Raw genomic sequence first — 17,524 nt, 5'->3', positions numbered from 1 at the left:
AAAACCTGAATTGTTTCTTAACGAATCCAGATTCTTTTCTTTTTTCTTTTCTTTTCTTTGAGAACAGGTCCTTGGGAAGTATTTACTGAGTTCCTAAATGCTAAACAGTTGTGTGTTATCTCACAAAATAAAACAAAGAATGTCTAGAAGATGCTCTCAGGGCTCCCTGGCCGGGCACTATCCATCTGAGGTCTGTCTGCCGAGAGCTGGGCACAGTGAACTGGAAATTTCGGGAACAATATGGCCACGAGCATTTCTCCAAAAAGAAAAACAACTCCTCCTGGCCCAACTCCAAAAAGCAATTGAACCGGGTTAGGTCCCGGCTAATCTCTGCAAAGCCTCTCTGCCAACTTTCTCCTACAAGCATTAGGTTTTCAGCACAGGCTTTGCAAATAATCTAAAACAATTAATTAGTGCTTTTGAGTTCACCAGCACCATTAATGAAATGTTGCCAGAGAGTCTTTGATAGCCTATTTCCAGAGCTAATTAAACGCGGCAAAACAGAGGACCCCCAACTGCCCCCGAGAACTGGGCTGACATGGGGCCAAGGATATCAACCTCAATCTTGCTGGGAGGGGCTAGGAGACTAAAGTCAAACCCTCAGGATCCTTCCCAGGAGGTGAGGCCCTGCTGTGGATTGTGTAATTGAAGGAGCTTTGAAAGTTCAAACTACCCTTGGGGGCCCGGGAGATAGTTCGAAAGATTGGAGTGTATGTCTGCAAACAGGCCCAGGTTCCATCCCTGGAACCGCGCATTCCCTGAGCACTACTGGATGCAGCCCCTGAGCACCTCCAGGAGAGGTACCCAAATCAAAATAAATAAACCTACAAAAATAAAACAAAGTTCAAACAAATCTTGTACCCTAGAGATTTTATTCCCTTCTAACCTATGGAAATTTTGGGCTTCCAGACAGTTTACTGTTGCTTCCAGTCCTCACCTCCACCCCCAAATATTCCACCTCCAAAACCAGCCCCATCCCCAACCATTTATCTCCAACCTTTGGAACAAAAAGAATATGTAAGAATTTTTAAGGAGCTGAAGCAATAGTACAGCAGATAGGGCATTCTTGCACGCGGCTGACCAGGGTTTGATTCCCAGCATCCTATATGGTCCCCCAAGCACCACCAGGAGTAATTCCTGAGTGCAGAGCCAGATGTAATCCCTGTGCACCACCGGGTGTGACCCAAAAAGAAAAAAAAAAATTTTAAGAACTAAATACTTCAAGAAAACTCAGCCTCAAGTTCCCTTCTCATCAGAAGAGTCCTACAGAACCCAGTTCCTGCTATGCCCCACTCCCGTAACCTCAGTCATGTGGAAATTTCTTTCTCACTATCTAATACCACCCAGGATTCCAGGCTGCTCCACAGCATGGCCAGCAAGATAAACAGACTTAGTGAAGACTGAGAAAGAAAAAGCTAGCAGGGGGCGAGAAGTAAATATGTTACTGCATTCCTCTGAACTTCTCTGGTCCAATTTCAAAAACTGAGAGACCACCGCATGGGGTTGGGGTCTGACGCCCATGTGCAGGATGGCATTGCTCATTGTTCCCCCTCTCATGATAGGTGATAAGGTTTGAAGAAGAAAATCAGAAAACCTAATAGGCAGTGGCAAAACCAAAAAGTAACAAGGATTTTTAAAGACAACGCTTCGACACAGAGGCTGTATCTCCTCAGTGTCATCTCCCACTTTTTAATAAATATAGTGTCCAAGTTCACAATAGCAATAATAACTTAAGAAATTTTTCCCTTCTGAAAAATTCTTTCTTAAAGTTCTAATCTGGAGTCTGATTATATGAATGAAATAGAAATTGGTGAAGACGGCAAAGTAAAACTAGAACCAGCTCCAGCAGAAATGAGTTATGTCCCCAGTACCAGAGCAATAGTGCAGCAGTATGTAAGATACGGGGTTTGATCCCTGACACCCTATGTAGTCCCCTCAACCCACCGGGAATGACTCCTGAGCACAGAGCCAGGAGTGTTCCTTGAGCACAGAGCTAAAAGTAAGCCCTGAGAACACTGCTTGGTGTGGCCCCAAAACAAAAGGAATAAGAAGTAAAGAATGGAAAGGGAAGGGAAGGGGAGGGGAAGGGAGGGGAGGGGAGGGGAGGGGAGGGGAGGGAAGGGAAGGGAAGGGAAGGGAAGAGAAGGGAAGGGAAGGGAAGGGAAGGGAAGGGAAGGGAAGGGAAGGGAAGGGAAGGGAAGGGAAGGGAAGGGAAGGGAAGGGAAGGGAAGGGAAGGGAAGGGAAGGGAAGGGAAGGGAAGGGAAGGGAAGGGAAGGGAAGGGAAGGGAAGGGAAGGGAAGGGAAGGGAAGGGAAGGGAAGGGAAGGGAAGGGAAGGGAAGGGAAGGGAAGGGAAGAAGTCCTGGCTCTGAGCTCCAGAGAACATATGGTACTAGGTTTGGCCACATGCAAGACCAGTGCCTTAACCTCTGTACTATCTACCTAGCACAATATTAACTTTTTAAAAAATATCCTTTTAACCTACTTATACTCCATCATTTTTTTTTGGGGGGGGGGGCGGGGAACACACCCAGCTGTGCTCATGGATTACTGCTGATTCTGGCTCAGAATCACGGATGGCAATGCTCAGGGGAACCATATGCATGCAGTGCTAGGGATCAAACGAGCATTGACCACACACAAGATAAAGAACTACTTTGAAAACACCCCTGTGCTATCTCTCTGGCCCTCCTCTCCCTTGTACATCCATTCCTCATCACCTAAGAGTCTCCATAGCCACAGCTATCTTTACTGATACCTCATGAGCATAGAATTAACACAGTTCTCCTACTTTGGTTTTTTAAGTCACAAGGCAAAAAATGAAAAGCACACAAAGGGAAAAACAGGAGCAAATTCCTTCTTTAACAGCTATTATGATTATGTCATGGTGGAACCCCAGCTAATAAATATGCACCTGGTTTCTGCTGGAAAGCTCGAGGTGTCTGTGGAACTCACTTCCTCACTCCAACTTCCTCTCCAGCACGTGGATTCCTCTGACACAAATGAGTTTACCATAAGGTTTTCAAAGTAGTTCTTTCAAAGGAACGCTAAAATCAAGCTCTAGTTTATGAGTATAAGAAGTTTCTAGAAGGGGTCTGCAGGTTCTGTGTTCTAATCTGAGCACTAAGAATACAGGTGGTCTAAGCTCTCAAATGGGACTCTCAGGCCATCAGTATCACCATCATACAGGCCTTTCGCAAATTGTACAAGGCCAGGGAGATAGCACAAGGGACTGACTGCAAGAAAGCAAGCAAGAGGTCCAGGTTGCCTCCCCAGCATGGCATAATCTCCTGAGCATCAGGAAGCAGCCCCTTAGCACTGAATGAGGAGAAACTTCAAAGCATCATCAGGTGTGGCTCCTTCTCCAAATTGTTTTTATAATTTAGAAATTTAAAATGTGTGGCCAGAGAGCTGAGATTAAGATGGTTGCCTTACATGTGGTTCAATCTCTGGCACCACGCGTCCTGTGGGTGAAGTGAGTCCTTTACACTTAGAGAAATGTGAAACTATTCTCCTAAAATGTTGTAGTACTACAAACCAATTTTTAAAAAATTTTATTTCAAAACATACCGAGTATTAGCTGGAGAGATAGTACAACAGATAAGATGCCTCCCTTACATGCAGCCAATCTGGGTCACCTTCAGCCAAAAGAACTCACTTCACCCATAGAATGTATGTGTTTTGTTTGTTTTTTGGGTTTCTGGGCCACATCCAGCTGTGCTCAGGACTTATTCCTGATTCTGTGCTCAGTGGTTATTCCCAACATCATTCTCCCAACATCACATCCCCCAAGCACCACTGGGAGTAACGCCTGAGCACATAGCCCAGAGTAAGACATGAGAATTACCTGGCGTGACCCCCAAAAAAGCAAACAAAAATATACAATGTAAATTCTATAAAGAAGAAGTAAACCAGACTCAATTTTTAAGATTCCCAGAGTATTTGTAAGTACATTAAAGTTTAAAAAGTATGGCTCTAGGGGTTGGAGCAATAGCACAGTGGGTAGGGCATTTGCCTTGCGCGCGGTCGACCCGGGTTCAAATCCCAGCATCCCACATGGTCCCTTGAGCACCGCCAGGAGTAAGTCCTGAGTGCAGAGCCAGGAGTGACCCTTGTGCATCACCGAGTGCGACCCAAAAAGCAAAAATAAATAAATAAATAAAAGCATGGCTCTAGGGGCTGGAGAGACTATTGGAATTAATTAAGGCATTTGCCTTGCATACAGCTAAACTTGGTGTGAATCCTCAGTACCATACGTGGAGCACCAGCAGAGTTACTCTTGAGCACAGAGTCAAGAAAAGTCCATGAACACCACTGGGTGTGGCCCCCAAACCATAAATCAATTTTTTTAATCATGAGTCAAATGTCAGTTTACAACCTCTAACTTCTAAAATGAGTTGGGTATGAGGCACTGTAAGACAAACCAATGTGAATATTTATATTATGAAATTTGCTTTTATGTAATTCTTTTCTTTTGGGAGGACATACCCTGTGGTTTTTGGGGAACCATGCAGTGCTGAGGATCAAACTTGAAGCTGCTGCCTACAAAACATGCACTCCTGTGCTTTGAGCCACCACCCTGGCCCCAGAGTAATTTAGATTCTTCACAGAAAAATGTTTACTATAAGCAACACGATTCCTTGCTCCCACTCAGTATGTAGTTTCAGTTCTAAAAGTGGGTCTATGCATGATATATTTACTTTGTTAATCCAAGAGCAACTATGTTTCTCTGAAACACTAGCTTTGCTATGAAAAGCGCTGTTGCAAATGGTGGTAAAATCCTCAAAACCCAAAATCCTGAGAAACAGATCAGTTGGGATTGGGGGTTAGATATACAGGGCAAGACTTGGAAATCAGGACAGTGAGCTGAGAAGAGAGTGTTCAAGTTTTTGAACAGTGACCTTCATTCTTTCCCTCCCTCCCTCCTGTCCTTCCTTCTTTTTGGTTTTTAGTCAGAAGCTAGTAAAATCCCTGAAACATGGCCGGTTCTAAAAGTTTATAGACCATATTACACATTCTCATCTAAACATAGTGTTGAAGTTGAAAGAAAAGGTGAAAGGATAAACCCCAGCATTGTGCTCTTGCCCACACTGTCATGTATGGCTCTAGTTCCCAGAAGTACTGCAGAAGTGACCCCTACAGGAATTAAAAGAGGGAGCAGGCTAGAGAGACAGTGAGGGGCTATTGCATTTGCCACGCATGCAGCGGACCCAGGTTGAATCCCTGCCTCCAGATATGATCTCCGGAACCCCATCATGAGTGACAGACCCCTGAGCACAGGTGAGGTGCAAACACTCATCCCCACCTCCAACCAAATAAAAGGAAAAAGGGAGCTGGGACCTATGCAACTCCCTCTAGACAGACACGTGACACTTCACAGTTGTATATTGTGTACAACACGACACAGTACCTCACCATACAGTATATACCCGTGTCCAACCCCCAATACCTGTGGACCAGCAGATAGAAACCACTGGTCTACACAATGAAGACTTTCAGCAATGAACAACAGGCATGCACAAGTGCATCTATCTCACTGGGAAAGAGTGAGGCAGGGACAGGGAGCAGGGGCAGGGACATGAGTTACTTCAGGGGAAGTGTGTCTCTCCTGAGCCCTGTGCCTCCCCGGGCTCTCTTCCCTTTCAGGATGAGGCAGAGGGGTCAGAGCGGGGGGGGGGGGGGGGGGGGGCTACTCCCAAGGGCTCTAATTCATCTACCAGTCTCAATCGTCTGGACTCAGACTAAGTTCACAAGCCTGTGAGGGCCAGAGGAAGTCAGACAGCGTATTTAGACCTGTTTTATTTTGTTTTGTTTTGGGCCAAACCCGGTAGCACTCAGGGCTTACTCCTGGTTCTGCGCTCAGAGATCACTCCTGGTGGGCTCAGAAGACCATATGTGGTGCCAGTAATTGAACCTCGGTCAAGGATCAGCCATAGGCAAGGTGCCTTTCCCACTGTACTCTGTCACTCTAGCCCCTTAGAACTGTTTTTAAAAGAATGTCTACCTCTTGCCATAATTATCCATCATCTCTTTATATGGCTTACTTCATTGCCAACAAGAGTAACTTTTTACATATGATAATATTACATACATATTTTATTCTAAATATTAAATTCTGAATATTTAAAATATTTTATTCTAAAAGTTTAAATATTAATAACTACTCTAAATATTTATAATGAATATTTTAAGTAAATATATTTAATTTTTTATTTTAAATATTTTATAATAAATTATAAATATTGATATTTATAAATAAGCTCAGGAGCTACTCCTGGCTCTGTGCTCAGGTGTCACTTCTGGCAGCGCTTAGGGGGCTTTGTGATGACAGGGATCAGATCTGGGTCTCCTATATGAAAGGCATGCACTCCAGCCCTCCAGGCCCTTGTTACTTTTTTAAACTTGGGGGAACATTTGGAGCTATCTCTCAGGTCATTTTTTTTTTGCAGGAGGGTGGGAGGAGGATTGTTTTTTTAATCAACACTTTCCTGGCTGGAGATGTAGCTTAAGTGATACAGCACATGTCTCACGTGTATGAGGCCCTGAGTGTGATCCCTGGCACCAAAAAATAAAATAAAAACTTAGCTTTGAAAGTGGTAAGATTTTCCACATTCCATTCAGACAATATTTTTTTTGGTCTGACTATTTATTTCGAAGATTTGGCAGCGTTGGGCAGAATAGCTGGACCTCGGTCCCCAACACACCTGCTGCAGTCCTTAGAAGCAACATTCTGACAGCGAAAGTGTTTCTGTTCTTTAGAATTCCACCTGATTTATATCATTCACTCAGAGCATATAAATGATGATTTTACTGGACTTTGGGCAACTCTTGCAGAGAACTTTTTGAAGAAAATGAAACTCAGTGGCCCATGTATGTGGGCTGCAGGCTAGGCCAATCTTCTGTGGCTCAGATGTGGGTTTGCAGAGTGAGTCCTGAGGGAAGGCTGCAGTTTAGAACTCTTCCTGGACATTCCCTGCCCTGTCAACTCTTCCCAAAGAAAGCATGCAGCTCTATCCATGATTCAAGCTGGCTTCAGAATATGACAATCACTGATCAAAGCAAACAAGCTAAAGAAAGTCCAGTTGCCCGGGGGGGGGAAGGGGCTGGCATATAGCTCTGTGGTAATGCACATGGCTCAAATGTATAAGGCTATGGGTTCAATCCCCAATACTTCAAAAATAAATACATAAATACAAAAAGTGTTTAGTTTCCTATACACACGCTGTCACTTGTGCAAAAGTATAATCTATGACCAATTAAACCTGTAAGTGGGTGAATACAGATAGCTTTGTCCTAATGGCAATGTTGACGGAGAGAACAGACCATCACTAGTATCCTAGAATAACTCACAAGCGTCAGGAACCTAGAAGGCAGAGTAGCAATTATACAACCATGCAAAGACAAGGCAAAAGAGCGGGACAAACCACTAGATGTGGCCTCAAAACAAAACAAATATTGTCTCTCATTAGATATTCCCTTTCTCTTCCCTGAGTTTCCATTTCTTCATTTGTAAACTAAGAATTGGAGCAAGAAAGTTAGCATGATTACAGAAAGAATATCAGAGTGCCAGGGAGATATCTCAAAGGACTAAGAACAACCTCTGCATGTCCGAGACCCAGATTCTATCCCTGCCACTGCATGGTACTCTGGGCACTGCCTGTGGTTCCTCTCCACCATAAAAAAAAAATTAGTAATGAGGTAATGATAAATAGCCACCTCAGTTGGGCTTCTGGAAGGATTAAATGAACTGACAGGTGTCACAAGTTCAGAATAATGCTAGGCTGACGCCGTTTTCAGTTTGCCTACAGAAGCATGCTAAATTCCGGTTCAACAGAGAGTTGAATTCTCTAAGCCCCACTATCCCCATACATACTAAAAACAAAGAAAACAATTCCTGCCTGCACCCCTATCCCACCCCAGGGACTTTTAAGAGATCAAATTAAATAGATGGTATAAAAGTACTTTGAAAACTGTAAGCATGATATTATCATTAGTCTCCTGCCACCCCTTGCTACCAGCCTGCTTTACTATAAACCAAATATTAACTGGTATCTCTGCTTGGTGCCCCTTAGACACAAAGCAAGTCAGAGTTATCTTGGCAGGAAAATAACTAGAAGCAGCTCTATATTTTTTTATATGTTATACCTAGGAATTCTAGTTGGCGTGGCAGCTGGGCACTTCTGCAGAGTTCATCCCAGCAATGCCCCTTTGGCCTGGCATGAGGGGTCTGTGGCACCAGGCAAGCCCATTCCTTCCAACCACACTGATTCCCTGCATCAGTTGTGTGCTGCCTTCTCATTATTCAGGCTCCTGGGAGCCCAGCTCTCTTGAACTCTGATGAGCCTCAGAAGCAGTAGTTGATAGTTTTTTAAGATGTGTAGCACACAAAAAATTTCTATTTTGAAAGCTTTGGACTGGGGAATGGTCCAGCAGAAGCACTAACCTTGTATGGGTAAAACCCTAGGTTCGAACCCTGACACCAGGAAAAAATACAACTTCCCAGTTTTCTCAGGCAGGTTACAGGAGCTAAGTGCCGATACCGAGTTCATTTCTGTACAGGAGGAAATACAGTTCTTCCACAACTCTTGTTCACAAAAAGCACAAACCCTTTTCTCTGCTGAGAGGTGCAAATCAAGGAGGAAGGGAGAGGGAGGGAGGGAGGGAGGTCAAAGCAACACCAAGCTTAGGACACAGCTCCCCACCCCTCTGCAAAGGCCCAGCCAAGACTAGGCTGCCAGAGCTGGCTCCTAGTACAGTAACTCAGCCCTCTCCCTGTGCTCTGCTGTGCTCTAGCCCCCTCATCTGCACATCTAAAGGAGGCCTTTTGACAGCCTACCTTCCTGCTGCTGCCAAGAACCCTACATCAGAGCTTCACTACCAGGCCGGTGAAGTCAGAATGCCAGAAAGAAGTTCCTTCACTCTCGGCACTGACACGCATCTCTTAAGCCAAAGGGGTTTCATCTGGTTCCAGGGTGTCTCGCTAGTGGCTATTCCTCTGATGTTTAATCAATCAAGCTAAGCAGTGAGAGCAGAAAGATCTGTTTCCAATCCACTGGCAGGATTATACATCTTGTCATCAAAACAGTACTGTTTTCCACCAAGTCTTCCCTCCTCTCCTTGCTCCCTTCCTCCCTCCCTTCCCCTCCTACTTTCTTTTCTTCCTTCCTTCCTCCCTCAGTCTCTTTCTTCCTCCATTTTTCTTCTATTTCTTCCTTCTTCCCTTCTTCCCTTCCTTCTTTCCTTCTTCCCTTCCCTCTCTCTCATTCCTAATACTATACTATTACAACAACTACTACTACACTATTCCCATGACTTCTTTTCAGTGCAGTTTTAGTTAAAATCAATATTAATACACAGTCAAAAAGGCAAATAACTTCAAGAACGAGACTAAATGAGACTTCTCAAAGAACGTGTCCTTTAATTTCACACACTGGAATTCAAAAGAAAACCAAAAAAAAGAAAATATAGCAAAAGGCAATTTCTGAAAACTTTTCACTCTGTGCGTACATACAACTTCTGGCTGTTGTGTACTGAGTTTAATGAACTAATATTGGCCTGGTCTCTTCTTCAGTATAACACAGAGGTTTAGAGCATGGGTATGAAGCCGATCCTCTACTTACTAGAGACACAACACTGTGCAACAGACTAACCTCTCCTCATCTTATTTCATGGTGAGTTATCTTAACGGCAATCTACAGTCAACTTTGGGTTGAATTCCTCAATCCATAAAATAGGAAAAATAATCATTATCTCCTCTGAATTGCAATAGAGTGGGCTCGTTAAATAAGGATATTCTTATTTAGTCTTAAATTCAGTAAATATTTAGCCCTGTTCACCCAACAAATGGCAATTTTAGTCACTATCATCTCATCTGTACATACCATTCCATCACCAAAACCAAAAAACTAGTAATTTTTCAAGTCAATCTGTTTCTTGTTTTGTTTTTTTAAAAAGATAGAAAATTTTATTTATTAAAATGTAGACAGAAACTCCCTGCCAGAGAGCAACTTAGCATAGAACTAAGTTTGTGTTAAGATCAGCCAGTTTTCAGAGCTGGCTCAAGAAATCAGTTTTATATAACTCATCAGAGAATAGGCACCAAGCAAGCTATAACAAAGTAGAGCAAATTAAGCTTCCAAATTTGTTAAGAAACCCTGGTTGTGAACATTCAGATGCTGATGTCAAGGATCAGATACTCTCACTTAAGTAACAACTTTCCGACCAAATTATCTACTTCCTCTCATCTCCAATTGATAGCTCCAGGAAGTGAGGCATATTTCTGTATGTTTTTTATGTTAGCTATTTACAAATGAAATAGGCAAACTTCAAAAATTGCATCTAGACATTCTCTCTCTATAAAACTGTTTATTTTATACTAAAGACCAACAGTTCTCTTGAAAATCTTATTTTAAACAAGTAATCAATGTCTGCAACAAAATTCAGTGAAATTAAACACTAGCACATTTGTTCTCTACAAATTAGCTAGGTATCCGACTCACCAAAATCAGAACATCTACACCAGTCTACTAAAATATAACACAGATTGGGACCAAGAAATAATACAGGCTAATCTTGGTTCCATTCACTATGATTCCCAGAGCACTAACTACCAGGAGTGATCGCTGAGCACAGAGTCAGGAGTAAGCTCTGAGCACAGCTGGGTATTGTCCCAAACCCCAGCCCCCATAAAATACAACAGGAAAACATACTATCTATCTGTAGAGCCGGCAAATGTTCTATTTTCCAGATGAACATAAAGATTCTAATTTTGCATAAATAGCTCATATCCTAAATTTTTCCTAACAGAAGAGAGTGAGGAGAAAAAAATATTCAAAAGAAAGCAAAAGACTGTAACTTGTATTATGCAACTCACCTGCAGTGGCTAGACAGGAGCTCACCAAGGCAAACACAGCAAGCACATAATGAGAAATCATTTTCTTTCCTGACAAATGTGTCACGTCCAGTCACTCTGGATCATAAACAGTCTTCGCAAATCTGAAGTGGCTTTAAGCTCCCTCTTTCCAATTGTCAAATTACCTATGAAAACACATTTCACAAAGAAATGTTAATGTCGGAACTTCTTTTCATAAACCAACATACATTAAAGTGAAATGAAGAATTTCTGAAATGTGTAAGATAAAAACAACTTCCAAGATGCCAAGACAGCACTCAAGCAAACTAAGGTGGGGCTGGTAATTAACTAATAAATATTTTTATAGCTAATGCTCTTAAAAAGAGTCTTGTTTCTGACATTTAAAAATAGTATTAGGGGCCGGAGTGATAATACAGCGGGTAGGGCATTTGCCTTGCTTGCAGCTGGCCCAGATTCAATCCCCGGCATCCTATATGGTCCCCCAAGCACTGCCAGGAGTAATTCATTAGTGCAGAGCCAGGAATAATCCCTGAGCATCGTTGGGTGTGACCCAAAAGCAATAAACAAATAAATAAATATGGTTGATATTAAAAAAAATTTCAGAAATATAGCAGAAAATAATATAACATCACCAGTTATGGGGTGGTACTAAAGTCATCAATGATATTTGAGACACAAACTCCCGAATGTCTGTAAGGAAACACCAATAGAAATTCAATCTAATGTTTCAACCTATCTATTATAAGTAATTCAAACTGAATTAAATACAGTTAGGAACCATGAAAAAATGAAATGGTATTATTTCAATGGCTGTCCAACATTTTAAACAGAAGAATCTTCCCTCTCTCTCACTCTGAGACTATCTTGTTGTTAAACTAGATCCTTTAACTTTTTCCTATCTATAGACTTGACCAACAAGTTTTGTGATGGTTAGCTTAACCTTAGTATCTCTCCTATAACTCTACTCACTTAGCCACTCCAAAATCTATTTTCAATCCTAGACAACACCCACCCTGCCAATTCTGGCACAATCCACAGCAGTTGTTCAATTCAACAAATATTTATTGGGCACTGACTATGCTCCAGGCATTAGGTAATGGTTCTATTCTTTCTCATCAGGAGAAAAAACGGATCCAAAAACTGGATAAATGAACAGAGACCCCGCCTAGACTAAGCCAACACAAGGGAGGATCATGGAGTTTCCAGGAATCATTGAAACAAGCTGAAGATTATAGAGCTTTTTACCCTTGGCTCAGGAAACACCATCCACCAGCTCAAAAGCTTCAATGACAGACAGTCAGTAAGGGTACTTCTAGACACAGTACAAAAACATAAAAACAAAGGCAAAATGAATTGCTCTTGACATTGTCTTGGCTCACTGTAACATTATGAAGAGAAAAATCATATTTATGGCTCTTTCTGATAGTAACTCTAATTGCCTATGAGGAAGAAAATGGGGTGATTGGGAAAACTGATGGCAGAGACTGTGAGCCTCCTCACTGAATTTCCATTTCAGTATTGTATCATGCACAAATATGACCTATCCAGAAATAATACAGCATGCACTGTAGCACTGTAGCACTGTCCTCCCATTGTTCATCGATTTTGCTCAAGCAGGCACCAGCAACATCTCCATTGTGAGATTTGTTGTTACTGTTTTTGGCATATGAATACTCCATGTGGAGCTTGCCAGGCTCTGCCATGCGGGCAGGTTACTCTTGGTAGCTTGCTGAGCTCTCCGAGAGGGAGGGAGTAATCGAACCCACGACGACGGCACGCAAGGCAAATGCCCTACACACTGTGCTATTGCTCCAGCCCAATGTGTGCTCCCTGGTGGCCTAGTGGTTAGGATTTGGTGCTTTCACCACCACGGCCTGGGTTCGATTCCCGGTCAGGGAAAACTTTAATACAGCATAATTTCTAAAAAATTGTCCAGACATGCTTCAAAACTAAATTATATATGTAGGAATATGGTTCAGTCCCGGTATATAACAGTGCTTAGAATTAATAGATTATGCATAATGATGACAGTTAAATGTCTACCTGGATATGAATCTACTCTGCCACCTGTCAAACCCATGATGTTGAGCACACATGAGCCTACTACATAGGCTACTATGATAACCAAATAGACATTAAATGTAATGGCTCATTAATATACACAGTGCTACAATGGGATCCAGAGATATAGTACAGGGGTTAAGGTGCTCGTCTTACCTGTGGCTGACCCTGATTCAATCCCTAACACCACATATAGGCCCCTGAGCACCATCATGAGTGAACCTGAACATAGAGCCAGAATTCCTGAGCACAGGATCAGGAGTAAACCCTGCACACAGAGCCAGGAGTAATCCATGAGCACCACTGGGTGACCCAATCCTCCCCACAAAACTGCATAGTGCTTCAACAGTACCTTACATAACATACAAGCTACAAGTGTTATTATAATAAACATTCATCCATCCCTTGAAGGTATAAACTAATAAGAGAGACTGGAGTACAATTATTTATGGAATTCTATTCTACTGTAAAACCAGTTCCATCTTGTTCACTGCAAAATAAATATTACACAAGACCCAAAAAATAAGATAAGGTAAGAAGAAGAATCACTTAAAGAACATTCCAATGAAGTAGAGACACAAGCAAGATGGTCATGTCAAAGTACTCAATCACAGAGATAATTTTGTAAGCTATGAACTTACTTCAATCACCTTGAAATCTTGCATTTACCATGATTCTATATTACCTCAGATAAAGCCTTCTCTGTTCACTTAAAACGTTAACTATGGAGGGGGCTGGTGAGATAGTCCAGCCAATAAGGCACTTGCCTTGCACACAGCAAACCCAGATTCAATACCCAGCACCCCATATGGTGGTTCCCTGAACCCTGCCAGGACCCAGCCCAGAGAAATGCCAGGTGTGACCCCGAAACAACAACAACAATAACAACAACACACTTCACATACAGGAGAACTGAGTTCAATTTCTAACACCACACACACACACACACACACACACACACACAAATAAATCACCTACAGACAAGAAAATTTTTGCCCATTATTTTTTTCCAAAGCATAGAACCTCTCAAAATGGCTAATAAGGGAATCAGAACTTATTTCTAAAAGAATGGACAAATTTCACCAAACATGGGGCAAGTTTTATATAGCAAAGTGCTGTAAGGAGATCTCAGGAGAAGATGGCTTCCCAGAGGAATTTTATGGAACACATAAAGCACAGCCAGCAGGAGGCTTGTGGGAATATTTAATGAGCTCGTGTCACCCTCTGAGCAGCTGCTCAGACTCTGTGGGACTGTGTGTGTTAATCCAGGGGTTTAAGTCAGGTCTGAATGAACCTGTGGAAAAGAGGGGCAAATGGTTCTATTAAAAATATAGCCTGCAAATTGCTGACAAGAATATTGGGCAATTATTAAAATGCAGCAATTACAGATAGAACAGAGCCAAGCTAAACAGTTTGATGCCCAAAGGCAAACCACAGCAAGTTTACACCGGATCTTAAAACATCTCCGAGGAAGTCCAAGACAAGTTGAAACGACAAAACTGCAGCCTCCACAAAGAGGCAGCTTTTCTTCTTTTAGCTTAAAAGTCCCTCCATAATGTAACTTGTTCAAAAAGAAAATAAACGGCAGAGGGCTTTTGTCTAATCTTGCAAATGTGGTGACAGGATCCTAAGGCCAAGGAGAACTGAGAGGGAAGCATGCCCTGCACGACGCTGGAACTGCCGCGTGTGCCAAGATTCGCACACAGCAGCGCCCAGGCACACGACCGAGAGATCAGTTTCCTAATTAAAAGAGTGCTGGGCGAACGGAGCTTCCCAAGTTGTAATTTAAAATAAAACTTGGGAAATACAAACTCCTCTTTCTTTTCTGTGGTTATATCATGCTCTGTTTGCAGAAAGACCCCGGGCTCAGCATTTGGATTTCTGACCACGCGGAGTCTCTTTGGACTTTGTGAAGTCAACGGATTCCTTTAGAAACAGACCAGGGGTGCTCCAAGATCCTGGAAGTGCAATTTGGGGGGCAACTATATAATAGCGATTTGGCCCAAATTTCAAACTAAAATTCCATTCAAAAAAGGACCTCAAATGTTTAAGGAATAACCACAACAACTAACTAAATAAATAAAAATAAGCAATGTTCTGAGTAAGAACTTAAATGGATTAAAGAAAAACAAAAGGGGCTGGAGCAATAGCACTGCGGATAGGGCGTTTTCCTTGCATGCGGCTGATCAGGGTTCAAATGCCAGCATCCCATATGGTCCCCCGAGCACCACCAGGAGTAATTCCTGAGTGCATGAGCCAGGAGTGACCCCTGTGCATCGACGGGTGTGACCCAAAATCAGAAAAAAAAAAGATTTTTAAAAACATAATTTATTCTTTAATTTCAGCCAGCATTCCACTATTTCAGAGGCCACTAAATAGAGTAAGCTGCACCCTTTCATCCCTAACACAGAAACACATTTTCCCTAGGGAAACAACAGAGCACACTCATGGGCTAAGCTAAAACCAGGGGTTAAGGAGCTAAAGAAGCAGTACAGAGAGTTAGACATTTGCCTTGCACACAGCGAAACCCTGGTTAAATCCCCGGGACCACAGGAGTGAGCCCTGAACACAAAGCCTGAGGTAGCTCCTGAGCACCTGTTATGGCTCAAAAACAAAAACAAAATACTAATCTCAGGGCTGGGGATGTAGCTCCATGACAAAAGCACACACGTCACCAGTCCTGGGTTCAATTCCCTGCACCAAAAGCAAACAAAAATCTGAAAATAAAAAACAACTAATTGAAAATAGTTTTTCCCAGGTTACTAAGGATTTTTATTTGGGGCAGAAGTGCACCCAGAAGTTTTCAGAGGACAAAGGAGTACAGGGACCTAACCCAGGGCTCCTGAAACAAAACACTTCAGCCCTTTGAGCTGCCTCCCAGATTTGAATAGGATTTTTAAAATTTATTTGACTTTATTCTATTTGTTTTGGGACCAGGCCCTGCTATGCTCAGGGTTTACTCCTAGCACTGCTCTCAGGGATCACTCCTAGCATGCTAGGAGGAGCATGTGGATACTGAGGATTGAACATGAATAATGGGATGAATTCAATACTAGAATAAAAAAAAATCTTTCTGTGACCACCACTTCATCTTCCAGCTCTGGGTCTGCTGCCACAAACAAAGGCCCATTTTCTCCATCTCCATATTTAGTCTCTGAACACAGAATAAACGCCAGTACCTTCCTGTTGACATGTGCCTTCTACACAAACCATTACTGACCACGAACTGTGACTTGACATCAGGACTGTGGGTGGCAGCTATAATAAATAAACTATCCTGGTGATTCTGGATGACTCGGTGTGATATGAAAACGCAAAGGGCAAGATGGGACACAAGTGAACTGTCATACCCTCGTATCAAGACTGCTCAGCCTCCCTCCAACCAGGAAAATCGTCACAGAGACGAAAGAGAGATGTTGAGAAAAATAAAAAACTAAAATCCCTTCCCTTACCTCATCTAAGAAATAACACCTGAGTGGCTGGTAACTTAAGCATGAAGTAGCCTTGGCACACTCAGCTGTACTCGGGGAGGGCCTGGCAGTTCACTGCTTGGGGGACCAATGTGGTACCAGGAATAAAATCTGGGCCAGCAACAAGCAAGTCAACTGCCTTATCTCCAGTACTAGCTCTCTGGCCCTCAGTGAATTTCTGTAAATGATTAAATAAAAGCTGGTAGAGGGATAATCATTATTCTAATGATTATTCAACATGTTATTCAGGGGACTTTGAAAAGAAGTAGGATAGATGATATCAATAACATCTCCCTTGGAAGCCTCTGAAGGGGGGCGTGCAGGATGTAGAACAGATACTGTTGTTTGTCTGATGACATTTGGATGCCCTTTAAGACCTGTACACAGAAAAGCAATGCCACCTTCCTGAGTCACAACATCAACTCTCATATTTCTCTGCTACACAGAGAAACTGGATAATTCCAAATCCCCATCTTCAGAGAGATTTGGCACAAGAATGGGAAAAGTCAGGGATTTGGATAAGAGATCTTTAAAACTCTCATCCAAGCACAATCAGTATGCAACAGATATTTACTATCATGTGTCAGGCACTCCTGAAGATGCCAAGATATAACAATTTTTTAAAAATGTGCACCAAATGTTGTCTTCATGGAGCTTTTATTCTTGTAAAAGTAACCTCCTAAAACTACTTTAGACCAGAGACTTTTTAGTTTAATAAAACGTCATTTATGGTTCACTTTATGTAAGTCAATGAAGATTTAAAAAAAAAAGAGAGAGAGAGAAAGAACAAAAAGCCATGTTTCTTTGTGGAAGGTAGGACAGAGAGAGAACACAAGCACTAAAGAGCACAACCTTGCACTTGGCCAACCCAGGTTCAATCCCCAGGATCATACAGGGTCCCCAAACACTGCCAGGAGTGATCCCTGAGTACAGAGCCAGGAGTAAGCACTGAGTACCCCGGGATGTGACCCAAAAAAACAAGGCAAAACAAAACAAATCTAGTGGGATAGGGGCAACAGGTCAATAGGCTGAGCTCTTGCTTTATATGTGGGAGGCCGGGTTAGATCCCCAGCACCACAAGGTTCCCTAAGGACTGCCAGAAATAGCCCATGAACACTGCC

At 42.5% G+C, this 17,524-nt stretch overlaps 1 protein-coding gene and 1 non-coding gene across 2 annotated transcripts in view; one reads left to right on the top strand and one right to left on the bottom strand.

The window, feature by feature from the left end:
- Positions 1 to 17,524, bottom strand: part of TGFBR3 (transforming growth factor beta receptor 3) — a 214,341-nt gene that overhangs the window by 178,122 nt on the left and 18,695 nt on the right. The window contains exon 2 of the mRNA XM_056123379.1: positions 10,873 to 11,036. Coding sequence (XP_055979354.1) covers positions 10,873 to 10,933 — 61 coding nt within the window. The 5' untranslated portion in view covers positions 10,934 to 11,036. The remainder of the gene's footprint in view (positions 1 to 10,872; positions 11,037 to 17,524) is intronic.
- Positions 12,700 to 12,771, top strand: TRNAE-UUC (transfer RNA glutamic acid (anticodon UUC)). The gene has a single exon. It is a non-coding gene; the product is annotated as a tRNA-Glu (tRNA).

The sequence above is a fragment of the Sorex fumeus genome, unplaced genomic scaffold, assembly GCF_029834395.1.
Source record: "Sorex fumeus unplaced genomic scaffold, SorFum_2.1 ptg000047l, whole genome shotgun sequence".
Taxonomy (NCBI): domain Eukaryota; kingdom Metazoa; phylum Chordata; class Mammalia; order Eulipotyphla; family Soricidae; genus Sorex; species Sorex fumeus.
This window is presented reverse-complemented; position numbering and strand designations above follow the sequence as displayed.